The sequence below is a fragment of the Propithecus coquereli genome, unplaced genomic scaffold (assembly GCF_000956105.1).
Source record: "Propithecus coquereli isolate 6110/MARCELLA unplaced genomic scaffold, Pcoq_1.0 Scaffold171, whole genome shotgun sequence".
Classification (NCBI taxonomy): domain Eukaryota; kingdom Metazoa; phylum Chordata; class Mammalia; order Primates; family Indriidae; genus Propithecus; species Propithecus coquereli.
In genome coordinates, this window is record NW_012141747.1 from 2577386 (window position 1) to 2600972 (window position 23587).

At 46.6% G+C, this 23587-nt stretch overlaps 2 protein-coding genes across 5 annotated transcripts in view; both read right to left on the bottom strand.

The window, feature by feature from the left end:
- Positions 1-67: 67 nt before the first annotated feature.
- RPL31 (ribosomal protein L31) lies at positions 68-4941 on the bottom strand. 2 transcript variants are annotated; one of them, XM_012641935.1, is made up of 5 exons: positions 4862-4941; positions 4367-4473; positions 1759-1884; positions 453-565; positions 68-136 (listed from the first exon to the last, which is right to left on the bottom strand). In XM_012641935.1, exons 2-5 carry the CDS (start codon positions 4471-4473, stop codon positions 105-107), a joined length of 378 nt encoding a protein of 125 aa, XP_012497389.1. In that variant the 5' UTR covers positions 4862-4941; the 3' UTR covers positions 68-104. The 2 variants fall into 2 exon arrangements, with proteins under 2 accessions (XP_012497389.1, XP_012497388.1); XM_012641934.1 differs by lacking the exon at positions 68-136 and having other exon boundaries at positions 390-565.
- A 5598-nt stretch (positions 4942-10539) lies between these two features.
- Positions 10540-23587, bottom strand: part of NPAS2 (neuronal PAS domain protein 2) — an 85889-nt gene continuing 72841 nt past the window's right edge. For 2 of the 3 annotated variants that reach the window (XM_012641937.1, XM_012641938.1), the window contains 5 exons: positions 18309-18506; positions 15629-15819; positions 15230-15322; positions 13260-13407; positions 11721-11903 (listed from right to left, as the gene is read on the bottom strand). In XM_012641937.1, coding sequence (XP_012497391.1) covers positions 11721-11903; positions 13260-13407; positions 15230-15322; positions 15629-15819; positions 18309-18506 — 813 coding nt within the window. Of the gene's footprint in view, positions 11904-13259; positions 13408-15229; positions 15323-15628; positions 15820-18308; positions 18507-23587 lie in introns of all 3 variants that reach the window. The other variant, XM_012641936.1, reaches the window with a different exon arrangement.

Below are 23587 nucleotides of genomic sequence, written 5' to 3' on the forward strand. Positions count from 1 at the left end.
AACTGCTTTAGGATATGCAAGCACATTATGTTGCAACTAGAAAAGGAAAACCAAAACATGATGGTGGTTTTTTAACTTTATTTGATATGTCTGACAATCAGGGGTTAGTTCTCATCCACGTTGACTGTCTGTAGATCTGCAAAAGAAGTGAAGTGACAGTTTACTTCCATATTCACAACACAACACATTTCATACCTGAACACTCCAAAAACCTTTTCTAAAAGGGTCTGTGTGTAGCAGCGTTCCATTTTCCATGATCTTTGTACACTTAGACACGGACCAGTTTTATATATTCTTTTTCATCTTCCTACACCAACACAATTTATAAAAAGGTATAATGACAATGCCTGTCACTCCTATTTGCTGAACACATGAATTCAGGTTGTTACAGAGGTAAGGATATTTTCCAATTTACTTTAAACAGCTGTGTGAGATGGAGAAGGAAAACTTACTTTTGAAAGTGGTAACAGGTACATAGGTAACCAAAGTATAGAGCTTATTTGGTGAATCTTCATCCTCATTACGTTTTCTGGACAACCGCACACGGATCCGGTATGGGACATTCCTAATAAAAATACATAAACATGTTGCTCAAGTCAATGCTTCCTTTCAAGAAAATAGCCAGCAGCTATATTCACACATCCACACCCTTCTTCTAATGCTCTATCGTTTGCTCTAACCTTGACCAAAGAGGAACTTACCAGTTCCCTGGAAAATAAAACATACCCCCAGGTAGACATTAAATGCTGTCATCTCAGGATGCATGCTTGTTAAGACATGTTAAGGCAACCACCACTGATACTCCTAAGCAGAAATGAGTCCAAATGTGCTAGTCTTTTGCCTCTACCATTGGAGAATTCTTGTATGGGATTTTTCTGTTTCATTTAAATTTGGAGAAACATTATTATTAAAACTCTACAAGCTATACTAAACACAGAAGACCATTACAGCTGAGTGTATCTCCTTCCTTTATTGAAATCCTAGGCTGTGCTAGGTGTTAGTCTAGGCCCCAATTCCTATAAACCCAGGACTGCTCTTGGCTCTTGTGACACCACATCCTCCCTTATCACCCTAAGGCAGGCACTGAAGGTTCACTGGACACCTCTCCTCTGCCATACCCCTAAATGTCAGCCCACTACAAAGTTGAGTCTCAGGTCCCTCTCTCGGTCATCTCACCCAACCCTAAGGTTTAAATATTACCCAGATGCCCACAGTCCCTGGAACACCCATTTCACAGAATCAACTAGCCCACCCTACTGTCATTCCACTACCTGGTACCCCCTCTGCTCTAGCACCTGCAGTGTCCTTCACAGCATAAGCTTCCCTCCGGCTCCCCCCCCCACTATAAAGCAGGGCTTCCCAACCTCAGCACTACTCACATTTAGACCAGGCAATTCTTTACTGGAGGAGCTGCCCGATTCATTGTAGAATGTTTACTAATCCCTGTGCTGTAGCAACGCCCGATAGTGACAACTTCTTCATTCACTGGTCTTCTAGTCACTTGTTCCACCACTACCTCAACCATCCTGCTCCCAGATCGCAGATTTGCTCTCTACGCAATGCTCTTTCCCACCCCATACTGCTGGCTCCTTCACTTGCGTCTCCGTGCACAGGTCATGTTAAAGGGCTTCCCTGCAGATGCCAGCTCACCCCAAGTCACTATCATGGTATTTTAAGGTCACATGGACTGTGCACAGTGAGCTGGACAAGCTAGTGTTACTGTAAAAGTTCACCTTCTAACACAGATAACTTTAGTACCTTATTCCTTTGGCCCAGACAGCTTTGTTGAGCCTGGTATCAATGCGCACATCTGGAGTTCCCATCTCCTTCATGGCAAATTTCCTGATCTCTTTGAGTGCCCGAGGGGCACGCTTCTTGAAGCCCCTAAGATTCAAACATAAGTGAACAAATCATAATGACATGAGCACAAATTTAAATGAAATACAAACGATAAGCCCTCAACGCCATCATTTATAATCCATTTTCACTGAAGTCCCCCCCCCGCCCCCAAATCAAAATATAATCTCATTATGTGTCATGTCTTCATGTCTTAGGACATGTTTTTGAACAGATCACTCAATACAATAACTTGGTCTACACTTAAAAAGCAGGGGCTGAAATGTGAAGGCAGATCTGTCAAGTATGAGGAGGACCCAGTCAATTCTCTGGAGCTCTTGGTTGGCATGCATCAGGCACTATCGCAGGAGCATTACATGCACTCATTAACTTATGTCTGTTCAAAACTCTCAGATACCAGTAACCTTTTGTTCAACAGGAAGGCATACAGATTTATTTTAATTTTATGCTTTCAGTTAACTAAGAAACACAACACAGAACTTTACACAGGCTGAAAAGACCAAGCATTTGTTTAAGTGAAGGCCATTCCAAGAAAGGCAGAGACCAAACATCCTAACGAGGTGTCTTACCCCACCCCCAAGACTGCAAACTTCTCTCCTTTGCTCTACCCATTCTAGCCTCCTTGCTATTTCTGGAACCATCAAACAAGCTTGCTTCATTCACCAACAAATAACCATCTAGAAGTAAAGGGTGCTAGAAATAACAGCAAAACAGACAAAATCCCATTCTTCTCACAGCTTATGTAAGCGACCTATAGAGTTCATCAAATGGTATCAAGTTCTGTAGAGAACAATAAACCAGGGAAAAGAGCATTACAGAAGAGGAGCACAAGTTTCAGTAACACAGCCAAGGTGCTACTGGACTTGAGGTGTGATGGCAACGAGCAGCCATTTAGTTGTCTGTGCGAAAAGCATTCAGGCACAGGGAAAAAAAGTAAAAATCAGAAGGCAGAGCCCACAGGATTTGCTAAATTGCCCATGAATGAAATAGGAAAGGCCACAAGAGAACAGGCTGGGGATGGACACGAACACCGGCAGTTAGGTCAAGTTTGAGATGCTTATTAATATACACAAGTAGAGATGTCAAATAAGTTTAACACATGTGAAGCCGTAAGACTGGTTGCCATTACCAAGCATAGATAGAAAAGTGGGATTCCTCAACATTAACAGGGATGTGAGGAGACTGAAGAGCAGCTAGTGAAGTAGAAAGAAAAACAAGTCCATGGAGCTTAAGAATAAAGCACTGTCACGGAAGAATGAACTGTCAAGCAAGCAAGCACTGAGAAATAACCCAAGGATATAGTAAGTACCAGGGAGGTCCTTGTGACGAAGTACAAAATGCCTAAAAATCTAGTCCATCTGCACAGCTTACATCCACACTTTACAAATGTCCAATTATCTGTGTTTCTTTAAAGCAGCACCCCTCCTTTCACCCTGTGACTTGCTTTCCACTTGGCACTTTTTTTTTTTTTTTTTACCATCTTATATCTAAACACTTGCCTACCATCCCCCACCATTTAGTAAACAAGGAAGGTAGGGTCTTTGGTTCTCTGCTGTATCTCCAGAGCTCAGGGCAGTACCTGATACAGTTAAATGCTTGACATTTCCCCTAAATGAAAGCATGCATGTTCCAAATAAAGGCGGAGAGAGAATACAGCTACTCATAACCAGCAGTAACACAAAGGCACTGGGCTTTAGACCCAGAAGTCATCTCAGAGACTCCAAATAAGACAACACACACAATGCTCCTTGGCTGACTGAGTGAATACTTGGCTGGGATGCCAGGCCCAATATGAATGCTGCCACACATTAAATGCTGGCAAAATTAGTGGTCCTGAGACTGCCTAGTCAAGTGCAAGAAACTCTGCTCCACAGACTGAGGCCTGAATAAAGTATTTCAGTGCGTACATTTTGCTACACATTCCTCACATTTCTGTACACCATAAATCCACAACATCCTTGGGTCCCCACCATATACTGCCCTATAACTCTGCCGATACACTCTTCGTCTCTCTGTTGCATTTTCATTTCTGGTACTGTAACTTGATCAGTATTATCTGTACATGTCTGTGTGGGTCAGGCAATGAAATGAATCCCATTTAAGTGTTTACATTCTAGCCAGGACACAGCTTTTCTTATTTAATGTTCCTGCAATCTTTAAGTGTTTTTTTAAAAAGGCCCGCTCTCCCTCATGTACACATCTTTCACCTTCTAGCCTGTCCAGGTTTAATGCAAATGCAAAAGCACCGAGTGAATGATGTTCTCATTTTAGCATCGGGAAGTTTTCCAAAATCGACTGTCCAAAAACTTCACTCAAGTGCACGTTTCCATTCACTAACTTCAGAGCAGTACACTTCAAACCTTAGGTAGGGTACGTGCAGTACATTTGCGATTTTGAAAAAGAAACGCGTAATTTTTATACCACTTAGCCTTAAACGATTAGGTAGCTCTCTGAAAGTGACAACCACACGCGAGTTCGCGAGTCCCCGGCCAACTGCAGGGATACTCACACTCCATGGATGCGCTTGTGAATGTTGATAGTGTATTCTCGGGTCACCACTTCGTTGATGGCAGAACGGCCCTTCTTTTTCTCGCCACCCTTCTTTGCGGGAGCCATCTAAACGCAGGCGAAAGGATTCAGAGCAGAAAGGGCCAAGCCAAGTCCTCCCTCCCGGGCTCGACCCCACGCTGCCGCTCTCGGGGCGTTTCCTGGTGCCAAGAGTCCAGCCACACCAAGCCCGCCACCCTGCGCCCCATGTATCCGCGCCCCTCCGGTGCGCCCCTCCGGTGCTCCCGACCCGGAAGCCCCTGCGGTCCCTGATCCCCTAAGCTTGGCTGTTCTCCCTCCCAGGCTCCAGGAGCCTTTAAACGGGGCGTGGATTCCCATTCCCGGAAACGCGAAGCTCCGGGCAGGCTCGGGAGAGATCCTGCCGTCCGAGTCGGCACAATCCCGGAGGAGGATGGCACTGGATTTCTTAAGCCGAGAACCTGCCACCCATACTCACTCCGCCGGGCCCAAGTCGGAAAGGAGGAGCGCGAGGGATTGTGGGAGAAGGAAAGCAGAGGTCGCAAGTACAACTTCCGGGTCGCCTGGAGAGGCGGGAGGAGGCTGAGGCTAGGGAAAGAGAAGGCGAGGCTGTGACGTAAGCGGCGCGCGCCGCGGAGAGCGAGAGGGCCTCGGGGGCGGGGCCTGAGCGGGCCTCGGGGGCGGGGCCTCGGCGGGCTACGGCCGCACCTTCCTGCCTCTGGCTCTAGTCCGCCTTCCAGGGAGGTAGGGTCCTAGGGACTCGCATCTCCAAGTCTTCGGAGAAAGTCAAAACCCAGGCCTACAGCATGAGAGCAGGGCCAGGGAGAGAGGACGCTCTTTTGTTCTTATTCATTCGACCAACATTTGCTGATCCCGTGTCAGGCGCTGTGCCTGGCTGGCGGACCCAGGGGTGGCTGAGACACGGCCTCGCCCTGGAGGTGCTCCCGTCGAGCCGGGGGACTCCTGAATGGGAGCGTTACTGTCTTGGGCGGTGGAGCCACAGGCCTGTCCTGTCGGTCCGGTGCATGGTGTGTCAGGGGTGCAGAAAGGAGGGGAGGCTTGCGTTGCGTCTGGAAGGACTGGCAGGGGATAATGGGGCAGAGGGTGCTGCACGTGAAAGGTCTGGAGCAGTATGGCTTCCCAGACTCTTGGTTGAGAGATCAGATAGTCTGTGGGAACTTACTTGCTCAAGAATTTAAGTATTACCGGTGGTAAGGAGTCACTGAAAGGTTTTCAAGAGGGCAGCACCACGATTAGATGTTTTAGAAATAATTTGGCTACACTGTAGAATAGCTTGGAAGTAGAGGGCAAGGTGGTGGCAAGGAGACCAGTGTAGGAAACTGTTTACAAAATATAGACAAATGATGAGGGTCGAACTAAGGCAGTTGCAGTGGGATTGGAAAGGAGCCACTGATTTTATAGGTACAAGGAGGTTAAATCAAGAGGACTAGGACAGAAAAGGCCAGGGTAGACTCTACATTTAAGAGATGTGGGAGGCAGAAGCTATAAGAAATTAGTAAAGTGTCATTAGAGCAGTAGGAAAAGAGTTGAAAATGTTCCCATATAAGCCAAGAGGAGGGAGTTCAAGTAAGGCAAAAGCAGATGTACCCATTAGATTCTCCAAACAGGAGACTGTCAGTGGTTTCACAGAAGTAATTTTACTACTGGAGCACTGGGGAGTGGGAGTGGCTGCTTCTAGCTGTTACATCCCTGGGGGCATAAAGACTGGAGGAAGAATACTGAGCGGGCCCTGGGGAAGCAGCAGGCTGTCTGGTTGGATGAGTGGGTTAAATGTGATGTAAGAGTTGATGGGGAGCTTTGACGAGGCCTAAAAATTGCATGTCACTAGTCTAGAGATTCTGAGAGTCCATTGGATCTGTGGATCTATGCCTTCCTTTTTCTTTCTTCCCAAGAGCATACCATTTAATGATTTCTTAAGATGGAGCACGAGAGCTAAAGTTTTTGAGCCTTCAAGTATCTGAAGCTATTTATTTAAGCTTCAAGTTTAAATTTTGGCTTGTATGGAATTCTAGTTTGAAAAGAATTTCTCCCCAGCATTTTGAAGACATTTTCTATTGTCTTCTGTCTTTCAGTGTGGTTATTGAGAAGTCATGGGCCATTTTTTTGTGGCCTGTTTTCTCTCTGAAAGATTTTAGGATCTTCTCTTTATCTGTGAAGTTCTGAAATTTCATGATGATGATACCTTGAATTCAAGGGCATTTGTTAGAACTGATGAGCTTGATGTTCAAAGTTGAAAGGGCCCGCTTAATGCCTGGCACTTGATGGGAAAATGCCCACATCAAGGCATGCCACCCCTAAGATACTAACATGGCTTTCAGCAGCGGACGTGTTTCAGGATCTTACAGACAAGACTGGAGGCAGTTTCAGGACTGGAGCATAGCCTAGGATCTCATCAGGAACCCAGGCCTTTGCGTCCCAAATCAGGATGGATACTGCACCCTGGGTTTCCCAACTGTCCTCAAAAGCAGGAGGTAGGGGATGAACAGGTAAACTTTACCCCCTCATGTCTCTTATCAGAATACAAAATCCTTTCTAGAAACCTTGAGAAGCTTTCTACCTGTCATTGGCTAAGACTTGGACTCCCTTATAATCAGGCTGGGAGAGCACATACCTGCCCAAAGCAAATGGGATTGTCATGATTACCTTAGCCTAATAGTGGGTTGGGTTTTTTGGCCTGGGCTAGAGACGTTGCTGCTGCCCTGCACAACACTGGGGTTCTGTTAACAAGGCAGAATTTCTTTCAACCCGATGACAGGTGCTCTGCTTTCCTCCTCCTCTACCTCAAGCTCAGGCACCTGAAACCTGCCTCAGGCCTTTCATACTTTATGGCCCATCTGGGATCATTGTTCTGATTCTGAGTCCCTGCAATCACTCTTTGAAAATGTGATCCTGCCCTTTCTAACTGGCTCCCAGCACTAGAGGGGAATTAAGGGACAGCTTTCTGGGGCACCATTCATTTATTACATTTCTATAATAAATCAGAAGTCTGGTGCCAGCTGGCTCAAGTTGCCATATAACTGCCAAAATGTGAATAGATCTTACCTCTTGTTGAAGCAAACAGACCCCTCCGGTGGAAATCTACAAAATGGCTCTCTCATATGTCAATTCTGCTGCCTTAATCAAAGGTTGAACTATTTGATTTGAGGATTGAAAATCACTAGCTTACCTGGGGCTCTCTGTGTTTCAGTACAGCTCTGCAGGCTCTTGAAGCTTCTTTTTCCTTCCCAAGCCCCAGGGGCCAGGCCAGTGACTGCTGGGCCCCGCCCAGAGACCAGAACCATTTAATTGGAACTTTATGTGCTTTGTAATTCTCTGGTGTTTGTTAGCTGTGCCAATTGCCCATGTCTTTTTATTTTTAGTGATTAAGAATCCTTAAATCCTTAAAGAATCCTTAATATGAACAAGATCTGAATGCTTCCCTGTGGGGGCAGCAAGAAACAAGTGGACAGGCTGCATTCCAGTCCTCACCAGCCTTGGGGACAACAAACCCTAAGGGACTGGAGGGGTCCTCCTCGGCAGTTTCATGCAGGGCTGTGCCCAAGAAGAGCCACTGAAAGAGTTTTAAAAGGAAAGGCGCCAGGTAGTGAAGAGGAGCTAAAGGGAGCTGTGTCTGGAGGTAGTGTGTGGACAAACTGGGGCCTGGGAGGTCAGTGAGGACGCTGTTGCTGTGACCCAGCTGAAATGGGGCCTGGGCGAGGTGGTGGCTGCTAGTGGGGCAGAGAGGAGAGGAATGGCACAGAGAAGTATATGAAATTAAAAACAATTCATAACTGACTTTATATGAAATGACAATTTAGCAGAAACCCTTAGTGGTTAACAAAATCACATTAGAAAGATAGAATACAATATATCACAGAAATCAGTGTGATTTCATGACTTTGAAAGAAATGTTTTCAGCTCTATCACAACAGAATGACCCAATAACAGCCACAGAGGCAGCACTTGCATGCGATGCCAGCTTTCATCTTCTTTTTTTTTTTTTTTTATTAAAAGGAGTCAGGACCCCTTGGAGGATAGTTGAGTCCATGCTTTGGGGCAGGAAAAAAAAAAAATCAAGATGGGCCTTGAGCCTGTTGTCCAGAAAGAAATCTGGAATCTGATTTTTGATTGCAATGCCATAGAGACAAAGCAGTCCGATGCAGGAGCAAGCTCCCACTTGCCAAGCTGTGCCAATTTGAGCATAAATAAAATAATAACAATGGTTAGTCAGAAAAGTTGAGTTTATAAAAGGCCATGAGTTCATGACTTCATGCTTAAAGTTAAACATGAACTATAAAAAAAAGTACTTATAATTTAAAAAGGAGTTAATACAGTAGATATGCCTAAGCGTGGTTATGCAAAAATCCTAAGTGAGATTTTTTTTGTTTCCAGTGAGCCCTCTTTCCCAGAAAAATAAAGCTGTTCATATGTATAGTATGAAGTTCATGTGTGTCTGTTCAAAAAGCCACTAACAGCATTTCTCTGGAGTATCCAAATTTGTTATTTCTCTATGATATTAATGGCTGCCTTTGAGATCTTCAGCCTGCGTCTACACAAAGAGAGAAACTGAAGCAATCTTGTACCACTCAAATTTTACCAGATAATTTAGATGAGTGCAGAATGTCATGGCTTAGAACTAATAGTTGGCCAGTACACCATGTTGCGTGTATAAACAAAATTTTAAAATTAATTTAGTGAACTTTAGTTATCATTAGAGACAGAAGACACTGTATTTTAACTGAGTGAGTTTAGAACACCATAAACTTGTTATACTCCAGAGTTCACAGTTCAGTCACTTCCCATGAGCCAAGGCTTTATAGTTTTCCAAATAGAAAGGTCATGGTTTTTTTGGAAATAGGACAGGGTTGCAACATAGCTTTTTAATGAGCAAAATTTAATGAATCAAAACCTTAGAGATTAAACTTCCTCTGGTGTATGTGGATTTAAAGAAATATTGCACAATAAGTTTTCTGAGTTTATCCAAATTCTGAACATGTGTAAGATTTAAGCAAAGCTAAATTAAATTAGTAGCAAGGCACACTCCACCCTCTTTTAATGGTTTCCAGCTAGAAAATCCTAGGACAATAAATATGCTGTGTCCATTAAAAATCTTGTTCTACTTAGAAGTAAGGATTCTGATAGCAAATTAAAATACAAACTCTTACAGAAAAATAAGATCTATAAAACTTTGATTTTACAAAACATCAAATTAAAAACAAGTTAATCCAGTTTCACACATAGTTTTTCTCTTAAAAAGGGGGTTCATTTCTGGTTCCTTTAAAGAGTAAACGTTCTAGTGCATGCAAAACTTTTTGACTTACCTTTTTTCAGGAATAGAACAATTGTGTAATACAACTCCTTTTGAATGTATTTATATAGCACCCTCTCATACCATCCAAAACTGATCCTAGTTATAGCATTGACATGAGCTATCCCCATTTTATAGGGCGGGGGGAAGCACAGAGCTGTATCGATGGAGAAGGGGAAGGAATTTAACTTTCTTGGACCAATGCTTCTCAAAAGGGCATTGCCATCTCAGTGGTTCTCAACCATACTACACCAAGGTACCCTTGCATCAATGTAATGAAATGTCATGAGTGAGTGGGATGTCTGTAGTTGGCAGAAACCTTCTAGATGCTGCTATGTCTCCCCCCACCCCAACATGGCATGCATATGTACACATCCTAAAGACACACGTGCCTCCCCACATCACTGAAATCTAAGTGTTGGCAGTGAAACCCCATGGAAACCAACCTGGGTGAGTTTAATTATGGGCTGTGAATGAATGCTTTGGTGGAGAATGTCTTGGTCATTTCATGTCAGGATTGAAATGTTCCCAGGAACTTTTTTCTGTTTTTGTCTTGCTGTCACTTCTACAGTAAGCAAACCATTGTTTTTCTGGCACAAACTTAAAGATCACGACCTAAGAGGCTGAGCTGATGCACATAGCTCAAAAACTTAACACCGTTACCCAACTTATTTATTGCGTGTTTCTACCTTTTTCGTATCTTTGATTATCCTTGAAACATTTTGAAATTTAAAAAAATATGTTTACTGGTGAAAAGGTGTATGCGTGGATGTATAACAAGGGACAGAGGAAATTGTACAAATTTGTTAATTTATTACAAAATTTCCACTCACAGAAAAACACAAGAAAACTTTTATACTTTTATATTTGGGAAAGGAACTGGTGTCTCAGATACAAAATAATTTACACATAATCCATACAATTTTATTTTATATAGAAATAGGTCATTATTACAACAGCTGTACAATTCACTACGCTTCATCTTATAATTACATAAAATCTTTTCTTTAGAAACATCTCAACATAACAAAACATACAAAAAAAGCAAAGTGCATTTTGAAAAGGAAAATCCAATTCTCAGTATTCTCATGAAAGATATGTAGAAAGATGCAGCATTCTCACTCAAAGGGCCAGCACACGGCAGAGTTTCCTTGGGGACTAGCGCCCCCCAGGCCTGTCTGGCTTGTGAAACCTCTCCCCTCATAGTTTCAGAGTTCTCAACAGAATTCTGGAATGTCAGCTGGCATGATTGTGCTTTGCTTTGAGTCCACCTCTGTTGCAATCAATGAAGTAAACAGGAAATAGTCCAGTGTTATATTTAGGGGAAAAAAATCACTGCCCGTACGGCATGAGGTGGAAACCCTCATCCTGTAGGGCTTAGGCCAGAGGGTGTGAATCTGTAGCTTGGTTAGTGACCAGCTTTTCTATCTGATTGGTGGGCTGTTTTTGTTACTGTGGTCCCCAAATGAAGTCATGAGACCTTATGATTTTTAAAAACAGAAAGTGCCTAAGTTATTTCCTCTGTGCAGCTGTGCAAATTAAAACAAAAACAACCATTTAAAAATAATGAAAAATAATCTCTTTATTCCCTCTCCAACAGATCTCTGACCCAATCCTTCTCCAATACAAAGGAAAGACGATCAAGAGAGTGAAGGCCAGCTAGCGCGGATGGACAGGCCACCGTTGGCTATAGTCACCAGTGCACTCTTGGGGGACACAGCGCGATGCGCCACCTCTGAAAGTGCACGGGGTATCGACACCTGCACTGGGCACTTGGTTCCCGTCCAGTATGGCTGTAGAGTGTGCCCGAGAACCTCGGAGGCAAGGGAAACACGGCCAATATTCCTGATCACTTACCCCTGCGCCAGCCACTGCGCTCCAGAGATGGTTACCATCCAGGAGTTTTGAAATGTACGCAGTGTGCACAAAAGCCAAGGGTTTAGTTCAGACTCCGGGCCCCATCTCCCGCGGCCACCCCCCCTTGTCCATTGGTTAAAGCTGATTGTGTCCCAACTTCAGCGCCGGGGTACTACCGGGGAGGCTGCTGGAGGCCTGACGACTCAGACAGACTGCTGACCCTTCGGGGAGGGCGCGGGGGCTGGGGTGGCGCTGGCGGAGGCGGGGGATAGCCCAGGGTCCCTGGCTGTTGTGAGTAAGTGGAGAGAAGCAGTGAGTCCTGCTGCTCACTGTGCAAAGAGGTTGGTGCCTGTACCTGGAAAGAAAAGAAAAAGGGCTCCAGAGGTGGTTCTGATTCCTCAGTCCCTCAGCTGCTCACAGGGGTGGGGCTGTGCTGCAGATTTGGTCAGACTATAGAACTCTCCTTCTTGAGGGGTCATGTGGGGAGAGGTGGCTCTCACAGGACCTTGGGCAGGGTGTGGATGGGGAAGAAAGGAACCTTAGGCTCTGCGAGATAGGGGTGAATTCTGAAGCCAAGTTCTCCACCAATACTGGCGGTTCCTTCTGGCCCAGTGGACCTGGGCTGAGGCTTTGGAGAAAGATTTGTAAACATGTACATGCGATCTACATGTAGCCAGAATGTTCTTAGGTGATGGAACCTGAGGCCACATGCAGATAAGCGACGGGGAAGAATGCAAACACACATCCGGTGTGCACGCTTTTCACTGCTGGTCCCCGATCGCGTAACTACCTCCAAATGCTGCTATTCACCAGTGCCTCCTGGGAACATCCTGATGTGAAGTTCAGAAGCTTCAACTGGCCAAAGTCCGACATTGAAAGCTTCAATTTTATTTCTCACTATTCCCTTCCATGAACTCTCCCCTTCCAAGTAACCCCGTCTCCCCACCCTCAAGGCTGCCTGGGCACACCTGCCCTGCACTTTGCTCAGGCTGTCTTGCTGGACACTATCCCTTTCTCTTTCCCCCTTCACCCCCACCCTGTGCGTCTCCTGGATGTCCGGCTCTGCAACAGGTGCCTGAGACCCCCTTCCCCCTCCACAATGGCTTCCCTGCCACAGCGCCCCCACTCTGCGCTAACCCCAGCCCAAATGCACGCTGTGCTCACCCACCGCCCCACACCGCACCCCAAGTTCCCCGAGGGTAGCAAGCAGGCTGAAGAGCTCTTTGTATCCGTAGCCTGTGGCTCGCACACAAGTGCCCCCAAACGTGTTTGTTGCTACCACTGAAGAAACACGTGGGTGACCCCTCACATGCTCCCTGCCCCCCTGCCTTCTCGCCTCATCATTTCCCATCCACAGTCATGTCTGTGTCCTGAGAACTGAAAAATCCGACATAGTCACCAATACCTGACTTTTGCTCTAAAAAAAAAAAAAAATCAATATATAAAACCTTGATTAAAAACTACTTTTTAAAAATGGACCTTTTGAGTATACAACCATATGAGGCATAATAGCTGGTTCTTAATTTCTCACAATACATAGACACAGACTTTATACACTTTAGGCATGGAAAACATGCAAATAAGACTCTTTCTGGGGCTTACTTCTGTACCAGTGACAGAACCACCTTGAGAGCAAAGGAGGAGAAGGCCTTTTAGACTTGGGGTGTGAGCGTGGCCCCGGCTCCCTAGCCCCCCAGGCCGGGGTGCCCACCTGCAGGTAGTGCTGCGGCGGCGGCTGGGACGCGGGGAAGCTGGGGTGAAGCACCGCCTGCCCCGTCAGCAGGACGGGCGTCGGGGTGCTGCTGCTGCTGGCGGGGTGCATGTCCGGAGTCTGAAACACGGTTTGGCTCTGGGCATACCTGTTTGGTTTCACGTGGGAAGGAGAAAACAAATCCTTTTAAAGCAGTGTTGATGGGACACCAAAAGCACAGGCAACAAAAGAAAGAATAAATTGGACTTCATCAAAAACTTCTGTGCTTCAAAGGACGCTAGCAATAGAGAGAAAAAAGGCGACCCATTTTAACCACACTTAAAAATGGTTAAAACTTTAACCACACTTAAAAATGGTTAAAACGGTACAGTTTGTTATTTGTATTTTACCACAATAAAAACTTTTTTTAGAGGTGTTGATGACAATGGTCCACTAACAAGGGGCAGAGAAAGGCCATTTTAGGAAAGGTCTGGAAGATTATGGATTAGGAACGGATGTTTGCAGACACTACAGAGAAGTCCTCTCTGCATTGTATTTCTAGAGATGTCATCTCCCCATGTGGGGTCGTCTGCAACAGGCATTGGGGGCTCCAAGCCTCCCCTGAAGAGGCGTGTGTGTAGACACATCCTGACACACTTGGGCCGGAGCTGTTAGGTCATGTCTGGAAGAGACAGTCGGGGAGATGGGGAGGGTGTAAATTATTGGCTTGACCGAAAATGGCAGTTCGGGTTCCCAGAGGAAAGAATTTCCATATCTGCCTAGTTCATGGCATTTTAAACATCTCTGGAAAGTGATGTGACAAGAATTCTTGTTTCCACTTATTTGGATCATTTAGAAAGAACAGGAAAAATTCAAAAGCAAAAGCAAAACCCTCTTCCTGACTGATAGCATGGACAGAACTTTAAAGCCAGCTTCCAGCAACATGAGGTCCCCTTCTCACCCTCCTGTGACCAGAAAGTCTCCAGGGCCAGAAAGTCTCTAGGGGCAAAGGCTACTGCCACGTGCAGTGTGTGGCCTCAGAGAACATAACACAACCCTTTAAAGCTCAGTGTCTTCATTGATAAAGACAGGAGCATGGCCCTCTATCATAGAGTTTTTGTCGGGATAAAATGAAATAATGTACGCAGAGGCGCCTGACCCCCAGAAAGGCTCAATGACCACCTGCTGTTCCTAGCTGTACAGGCCGAAGGAGGGCACGGAAGGACTTCTTTTTTTTTAATTCCCAAGTTCCAGAATGTAGGAAGGACTTCTAAGGGGATGGGCCCAGGGGTTGCCTGTGAGGCCTCTCCCTGAGGGCCACCAGGCCTGAGCAGCCAGCACTGTCCTGGTGAACTCTGGACACAAATTAAAGCAGTGTTTATACAAAAGAGATGTCTCTGTGTTAGTTCTATTTCTGCCTCATTTCAAAGGGCTAGAAACTATTTTCCAGTAGCTTCTAAACTATTCACCCTGAGGTCACCAGTAACCTTTGTCCCTAGCAGTTAAGCTGCCAGTGGTGGTGGTGGTGGTGGGGGCGGTGTACAGCGGAGGAGGAGAGACCCGGAAGTGAGAGAGGAGGCCGTGTGTCTGGGAGGGGCGGGCTGCATCTGCAGGGGTCAGGTCCACTGCAGGGGTTCAAGTGCCTACAGAATGTCAGCGGGAGCTAGGGCTGGGGCTACACTTTCCAGGGGTGAAGGTTTTTAGACATGTCAAGAAGTCCCAAGATGATGGCGAACTAGCGGTGTGATTAATTGCTTCGTTCAGGTCCTGTTCTAAGCATGGGTGCTGACTCCAAGTTTTATCTGCTTCCACAGGAAACGGTGGAAGAAAAGCTAAGGGGCAGGGTCCCCTTCAAGGCCATGGGCACACTCTGCCGCTGCCTTTCGTGCAAGGCTCACGGTGAGCGCTGCGGGCCCAGGCGGATGAGACTTCGCCAGCCTGGGACCATTCAGGCAGCGCTCTGCCTCCTCCCTCCACCCCGGGCCACGTACTTGACTTGCCGTCCCGTCCTGCTGACCTCCGAGGACTGCCTCCCGTCGCAGGACCCAGGCATCATGGGCTGGATGGGCTGACTCAGTAACAGCCTTGGAGCAGAGGGAGTGAGATGGGAAACTCTGGTCAGCACCAAGCTGCAGACCCACCAGCTGATGGCAGCGCTCGCTCGCGCAGCCTGGCTGGACCCTGTACGGTTGACCCTAATCCCCACTTCCGCCCTCCACTCTCAGAGGACGATGGATGCAGCAGGTCACCTCTCCTGCCACTTCCTTAGCTGAGCTCAACTGTGGATGCTTTAGAGTCTGACTGACTCTGTTGGCAGCAGAAGGGAGAGCTGAACCGAACGGTGTGAAACCACGTCTTGGTTCTCCGTGAAACGAGGACAGTCTCCGTACCTGAGCTGCCGATCGTGGCTGAAGTCCGGGCTGGGCTGGCACTGGCTGGCGTCCTGGGAGGTGGAGGCAGGTGTGGTGAGATTCAGGCTTGGCGGGAGCACAGCAGCAGCACTGCTGAACTGGGACGCCAAGCTGCTCACGGAGCGGCCGCCGCCCTGCAGCACCTGTGAGCTTCTCATTGGCTTTGGACCCTGAGAAAGGTAACACTTAGACTCAACTCAGTGTCATCTCTCCAGGAAACATCCCCAGCAGCTCCTTCTTCTACCCACCCTGGCCTTTCCCCTCAGGATCTACCAACTATAATATTTATTGACTCATTTTGACCTTGTGACTGTCTTTCCCACTGGATTGTGTTTGAATCCCTTGGGCCTAGGACCGTGCCATGCTCTCGGTAGGCAAGCCATAAATGTGCGCTGAACTGAACTGCGTTCTGCTTCACAAATTCCACTCTGGACACGTGGACCTCCTGGCTGTTTCTCTAAATTACCGGGCCTACTCCTGCCTCAGGGACTGCCCATCTGCTGACCCCTCTATGTCCCCTGATATCGATATTCTCACCCCCTCAGGTCTTTGCTCACATATTATTGATATAGTTTGCATATTTGTCCCCTCCAAATCTCATGTTGAAATCTGGTCCCCAGAGCTGGAGGTGGGGCCTGGTGGGAGGTGTTTGGGTCATGGGGGCGGATTCCTCATGACCTGGGCCCTGTTCTCGCTCCACTGGTTCCCTGGAGATGTGACTGTTAGAGAGAACCTGGCACCTCCCCCTTCTCTCCTCTCTCGCCAGGTGATACAGCTGCTCCCCCTTCGCCTTCTGCCAGGAGTGGAAGCTTCCTGAGGTCTCCCCGGAAGCAGATGCTGGCACCGTGCTTCTTGTCCAGCCTGCAGAATCGTGAGCCAGACAAGCTCTTTTCTTTATAAATGGCCCAGCCTCAGGTGTTCCCTTATAGCAACCCAAACAGACAAGACAATTCTCTCCTCTGAGAGGCTTCCTTGGCTACCTGTTTAAAACTCCAACTCACTCCGCCCTCGCCAGCATTCTCGCTCGCCATTTCACTGCCGTTTTTACTTGTTTGTTTCTCTTCCCCGCTTGGAACAGAGATTCTTTTCTTCTTTTCCTTTTTGTTCACTGCTGTCCCTCTGGTGCTCAGAATTTGTGCCTGACATGCAGTGAGCACTCAATGAATGTTTGTTGAGTAAAATAATATATGAATGAAGGAGCGGGCTTGAATTTGCTTTTGGGTTTCTGTCTGTTTCATTGACTGTCCATTCACACGATGCTACCACAGTGCTTTTTTTTTTTTTCCACTGAGGCATTTTATTTGCAAGTATGTATTACATCCCTAGAAAAAGAATCCCAGAATTTTCCCTCCTGTGTGTTTTCTTCTTGCTTCTTCATGGTCCATGATGCCAGCTGAAGTTGTCAGTACAATGAAACCAAATTGGCGGGATGGGAGCAGATTATTCTGCCATTTTTCTAGATCTTTGAGTTGCACATCAAATCTGGGGCTGATCACTCCACACTTGTTTAACCTGCCTGTGAGGTTCACAACAATTTTCCTAGCTCTGTGATCATCGATGATTTCAAATTCGCCAATGTAACCATGCTTCATCATCACAGTTAGAAACCGGACGATGACTTTGGAGCACGGCCTGATAAGAACCTGGCGTTTGCCTCTCTTTTCGGCATTGTTGATGCTCTTAAGAGCATCAGCCAGGACATTCATGCGCACCACTATGGCGGCACGGAAAGATGGCGGAAAGAGCCACAGTGCTTTAATTCTTAGAGCTTTTATAAAATTTTTCAATATCAGATGGTGTAAATCCTTCCTCAGTTTTTCCAGAATTTTTGGCCATTCTCACCCATTCATTTTTTCTGATGACCTTTTGAATCAAAAGGCTACATTTTGAAGCAAAACTTTACGGCTGGATAAAGATATACTAAACTGTCTTACACATGTACTTGTCCGCATTGTGCTGTACACTATCTTTCTAAGTTCCCAGATTTCCTACAGGACTAGGAGCTCCTTGAGGTTCAGAACAACTTTTGTTCATCTTTGTTCCCCGGGGTTTTGGTGAGTAACGGGGGCTCAGCAGACGTTTCCTGAAGCCACAAAGGCGTATGTGAACATAAGAGGCCTGAGGAAAGGCTGGTTTCCCATCTGTGATCTCCCAGAAGCAGGGGCTCAGCCCTTCTGAATTCCATTCCATTCAAGTGCCATTTATCTACTGGTGACCCTGTTGGATTGGGAGGTCACGGTGGGCCTGGGGCAAGGCACAATGAACGGTGGTGGCTGCTCACGTGGATAGTAGCTAAAACCAGGAGTAGGTGACAGGGACTGCAGACATGTCAGTGTGTGTCCTCATCTACCTCCAACCCTGCGTCAGCATCAAAGCTGAAAGTTTCAGCTGCATGGTATCTTCAAGGGCCAGAGCAAGGGACTAAGGTGAACATCAATAGGCCACAGAGAGAAGCCAACCCAACTTGGGACTTCAAAGTGACTTTAAAGAAGAAAAGCAAAAAAAAAAAAGCTCACCACCATAATGTACCCCCAGTCCACAGAGGAGCAGCACGGTAGGTTTCTAGTTCATGTAGGCTACAGGAATCAAGGACATCCTGGACTGCAAGAGGCTGTCTGCTCTAGTGGCAAGGACTGAATCTGGAGAAGGGCACATTTACCTGGGTTGATATCACACTCGATTCTCTGAGCAGGTGCTGGCTTGTGACCTGTGCAGAGGTGATCTGCCCTGGAAGTTGGGGGCCTGTCCCGAGCTGGGGATGGGTCACTGCAGCCGACCTTTGCTGTAGCTGCTGCTGAGCCTCGGGCCGCTGGGTGCTGCTGAAACTCAGGGATACAGTTGGCTGCTGCAAAAACATCTGGGAGCAGAACAGAAATGCCTGTGAGGTTGGGGTCACCTGGGCCCTCACAGATGTGCGTTTTCCTTGCATTCCCCAGCCACAGCAACAGTCAGATTTCTTGCTCTGTCTGACCTGCCTGGAAACAGTTCATTTACTCAACTGGGAGACAGAGTGCCTGCGATACTCCAAGCACAGTGCAAGGCGCTGGACATAAAGTCGTGGGCTGGAGAGATGCTGTCCCTGCCTTCATGAAGGTTACAGTTAAGTGACCAAGGTCTAACAGTGTGAAAGCCACTAGATGCAGATGTTCTCTAAATAACTTGATGTACTTGTTCAGAGTCTGGGTTGGCTTATCGGTTTCTTATCAGAAGGGATAAACATCTTGTGAATGGAATGAATAATGCAGTAACGGTGGCAGAGGGCTCGCTAACCTGTGGCACGGGCTCTGTGCCTGGCCTTGAATCTCTGACAAGTGACCCGCGTCTATACCCACTATTGGGAATCTTCAACCCAGTGCGCTCAGCTGAGATGGCAAATCTGCATCAATTAAGTGGGTGACTGCACTCCCAGGCAGGCAAATAAGCAAGGAGATGATGGTGTGACATCAAGTGCATGTACTTCAAAGTTATGTTTAAGTTTTATAATCATCCTGATAATCTCTATACATTTTGTTATCCGAGATATCACAGACATTCAAGAGGCTGTGATATATTAGCCTGGTGGTTTTAATTTGAAAGCTTTAAGAGAATTTGAGGAAGTTTGTAAAGAGTGCTTAAGTGCTTATTAGAATGCTAATTTAGTTCAAATAAGTTTGGTGCATTTGATTTAAAACAGTTGCTTAAGTGCTTAGAAAGCTTCTACTTCTTGGGTTTATAAGTCTGTGTTGTTAGGTACGTGAAATGTTTGAAAGATTCAGATAAATTAAATTTGTAAATTAATGGCTTTGGTAGATAATGTTGATTATTCACAATCTCTTAAACTTATAAACTAATTGAACAGAAATAAAAAACCAGTGGAGCATTGCTCTTTTCAGACCAAATTAATAGATATGCAAATAAAATAGGATCTGTTAGATGACTCTAAAGTTTTAAGAAAAACAATTGTAATAATAATTTAACTAAAGACCTGAAACTAGCTCTTTTAACCAAAGCACCTCTTGGGGATTAAAAATATAAAATGACACTGTCTCTATCACGATTCTCGACAGGCAATGTTCCACTCCATTCCTGACCTGTAGCTTGTAGTTCTTCAGGAGGAAGGCTCTCTGCCTCCTGGAATCTGGTGTTTTTAACCCCAATTCCTGTACTCAGTGCAGTGCCACCTCACACAGCACAGAACCGACGCGCTGACATTTGCTGAGCGACAGAGCAGGTTTGGAGAGGCAGGTGCAGAGCCGTGACCTGCAGACGCGCGTGGAGGGCGCTTACGGATCAGTCAGTGCAAGCAGCTGCTTCCCAGCTGGGACTGGGTCTGGTCTCCTGCCCTTCTCAGCAGAACGCTTGACCTCCTCAATATCCCCTCGTGCTCCCACCCCCGACGGAGAAGCCTGCAGTTTTGAAATGAGGGCTCCTTACCACTTTAGAAGTTAAGAAGAATTTTCCGGGTATCCATCATCTTAAACCTTTGAGGATTAGTGTTTCATGCACTCCTCGCTACCTATTATAGCGTGGCTTGTTACAGTGCATAGGGTAACCTCTCCTTCATTACGTCAGCAAAAACCTAACACTCAAACCCAATTACATTTTTCTGGTAGGATACAGTTTATTTTTTCATTAGAGTTCAAATAAATGCAACCGTTATTGATGACAGGGAGTATAGTCTACCTTAAGTCAGACATACCTTAAATTCCCACCCTACCATCTATTGACATCTATGAACCTTGGGCAATTTTCATACCTTTTCAAAGCCTTAGTTTCCTCAGTAATAAGATAGCAACATTAACAGCACATACTTCATAGGTGGTTAAATGAGACATAGTAAATATTGAATAAATGTTAGATAATATAATAATAATATTTAATATGAAAAAGGGAGCTTTTTGCTCCTTTGCCTCTTTGGGCATATAAAAACTATCGGATAAATGAATGAATGGAATGAATACATGTATGAACAAATAAATGAATGAAGCTTTTGCACAAAGAAAGGCAAACTATGTCTGCTAGTGTTATGTATTAATAACAGACTGCTCGGTGCGCTACTCTGTTCCATCGATGTGCACGCTCTCAGGGTGGAAACCCTGTCCTATTTATCCCTGTGTCCCCACAGTGCTTACCCATGTGCCTGGTACATAGTGGGTGTCTGCCAGGTGGATGGATGGATGGATGGAAGAATGAATGAATGGATGGATGGAAGGATGGATGGATAGATGAACGGATTCATGGATGGATGGAAGAATGAATGAATGGATGAGTGGACAGAAGGATGGATGGATGGAGGAAAACGCCATTTGCTATTGCCACAGGTGTCTTTCTAGGCACTCCTTAGAGCAGCCAGCAGAGGGCGCGCATGCTCTCAAAAAGAGCAAGAAGCTGCCTTCCCGACTCGGAAGGTGGCAGGGCCTTTAGGCAGAACAGCTCTCACCCATGTAGTGCCCTCCATGATGCTATCTATGTGCCAACACCAACAGCCTTAGAAGACCTCTCCCTCACAACCCAACCTTTTTTGGAAAAAAACCCAACATACTTGGCAAGCACCACGGGCACACAGAGCCTCAATGAAAGTTCTGAACCAATGAAGTAAACTTCTTGGGTGGGAGATTGATTCTTGGTTTGCTGCTGTGCACATCCATGCCTCTGTTTTATCAACAATAAAGTGGAATTTTATGGCTTAAGAAGATGGCTTCTTAAAAGGGCTCTGGGGTCAGTTTTATAGAAAACATACAAAAAAATAGGTCCCCAATTCAAGTAGGAAAAGTTATCAGAGAAGAAAAAAACTTGTAATGTTCAAGAACAAACCTGCGCTGTACTCAAATGTGATTTTTCAGTATTCTTATCTGCTTACTTTTACAAGTACTTGTCGTCACAGGATGTTTCGGAAGGACACACGATGGAGAGGTAAGATGACGACACCACACTGTCGTCACGAGGCTCCAGCAATCACCGCTTTGCCGTTCTCATTTCTTCTAGCCTCCCACTGCTGGGGGTGGGCGGGGTAATCGCTTGCTTATTCTCTACACTGAATTACACAGTTTGGTCTTTTTTCATCAAAAATACCCCAAATATCGCATTTTGGTTAAGCATTTTGGAACAGAGTAATATTTCTTTAAGTCTTGCAAAAAACCAAGAAGGCAGACTCCTTGGGGAAATGTCCTCTGCTTTGACTATCTGTGGATTTCCGTGTTCTTTGGAAAATTCCACTGCAAGGGAAAGGCCGCAGGAATGAAATCAGGAAGAACACGCGGCAGGCCCATGTCACCCCTCAGACTCGGGTGCCCTTCACACAGGTACTTTGGGGGTTAACAAAACGCATGGGTCATGAGGAGGAGAAAGAAGACTTCTTTATGACAGGGAGTGAAAGTAACAACCTTGTCTCCTGTTATTAAAAAAATTCAGCTTTCATGTTGAAAAGGCAGGAAGTAGAAAAGCCCAGGCGCTGAGGAGGATGTTCATACACCCACCTTGCTTTTAGCAGTTTCTGGCTCAACTTCCCCCTTCCTGTCAGTGTAAAAATTCCATTAAAGTAATTGCAGTGAGGCAAGTTCTGGGCTCCCAGTCAGGCCCTGGATCTGTGAGAAAAATATCCCAGCTGGGAACGAATAAATAAAAAGTGGCTTTTTACTTATTCTGGTAAAAGGTAGAATCATGCCTTGGTGACTCCATTTCTTTTCATGTAAATATTGAGCCTTCTCCCTTATCAACTTTGGGGTGTCCCTGAAGAGGTGGGGAGGGAGCAGCAGGGCTCTGGGCGTGGCCAGAGGTCAGAGTGGAGCCTGCATGGGGCGTGCCTGGTGGCGGTGGGCGGTGGGCAGGGGAGTGGCCTGTCCCAGCCATGGCATTTCTACAGGGAGGAGCCAGCTCTGGCTGAGGGCTGTGCAGGGGCAGGGAGGGGAGGGGCAGTGACCGTCTGCAAAGCCACAGGAGCACCCCTGCAGGGCTGGGCAGAGCTGCTGGGAACCCAAGGAGACAGGATGCCCGGAGGAGGCATCTCCCTGTGCCCAACAGGACCCGCACTGGGCTGTGCTAGTCTCAGCGTGCACAGCTCGCTGCTCCCCGATGAAGCCCGCCTGTCCCGGGTGCTGCTGCACTTCAGAAGCTGTGTGGCCAAGGGAGGGTCTCTGTGGACAGTGAGGGGGCAGCGGGGGGCAGCAGGGACAATGCTCTGGCCATGTCCCCAGGTGTTCTTTCTGCTTCCTTCTGTCTCTCCTAAGAGGGCTGCAATGCTCAGGGCTCCTGGGGCAAACTCCAAGGTTCGCTAGAGTTGCTGGGTCCAAATAATGCACGTCTGAAGACAAGCAGTCCTGGACTGATGTAAGTAAAACCTGGCAAAAATACTCTATCCTTGAAAGAGATCCAATATATAAAGTTTTTCCTCCAAAAAACATCTCTCCAAACAATTCCAAGGGAATTTGGAATATGTGGATGTTATAGTGAGAGCTGTCAGAGCATGCAGAGCGTCTCCACTGGCATGCCACAAATGGGGTGGCACGAAGGTGCCAGCTCCCAGCTCCCTCTGCACAGATATCATCATTTTCCACGTCTCCTTCGACTCATGTGCTGGATGAGAATAGAGAGCAGCGGCTTCCCTCACCCTCTGCTGACAGCCTGGCTGCGAGCTGTGAAATGCCGGTGTTGGGAGCTACACCCGGACTGAGGCTGGCATCCGGGCAGGCGATCCAACGCTAAAGGCATGAGTGAAAATGCAGGTGAGGCAGGGACGGTATGTGCCCACCAGAGTTGAGGGTGAGGGAAGAGGATGTCATGGGACTTTCACGTTTCCCTGGAGATGGGGATGAGGAGTCGCTCCCTGTGCTTTGCCTGGGGAGGCTGCAATATGCTTCATAAGCATAGAGGGCTCTGGAAGGCAGTGCATGAGGCTTTGAGAGCCCCACCTGCCCTCAAATGTGGGCTGGGGACCCATCCCAGAGTGGCAGGGAGGACAGA

What these genes read in the sequence shown, in the direction of transcription:
- RPL31 (XM_012641934.1), bottom strand. Translation starts at nt 4,473, where the DNA reads ATGGCTCCCGCAAAGAAGGGTGGCGAGAAAAAGAAGGGCCGTTCTGCC. An exon ending in CACAAGCGCATCCATGGAGT is followed by an intron (nt 1,885 to 4,366) that starts GTGAGTATCCCT and finishes TTTGAATCTTAG; the next exon opens with GGGCTTCAAGAAGCGTGCCC. An exon ending in GTCTGGGCCAAAGGAATAAG is followed by an intron (nt 566 to 1,758) that starts GTACTAAAGTTA and finishes TATTTTTATTAG; the next exon opens with GAATGTCCCATACCGGATCC.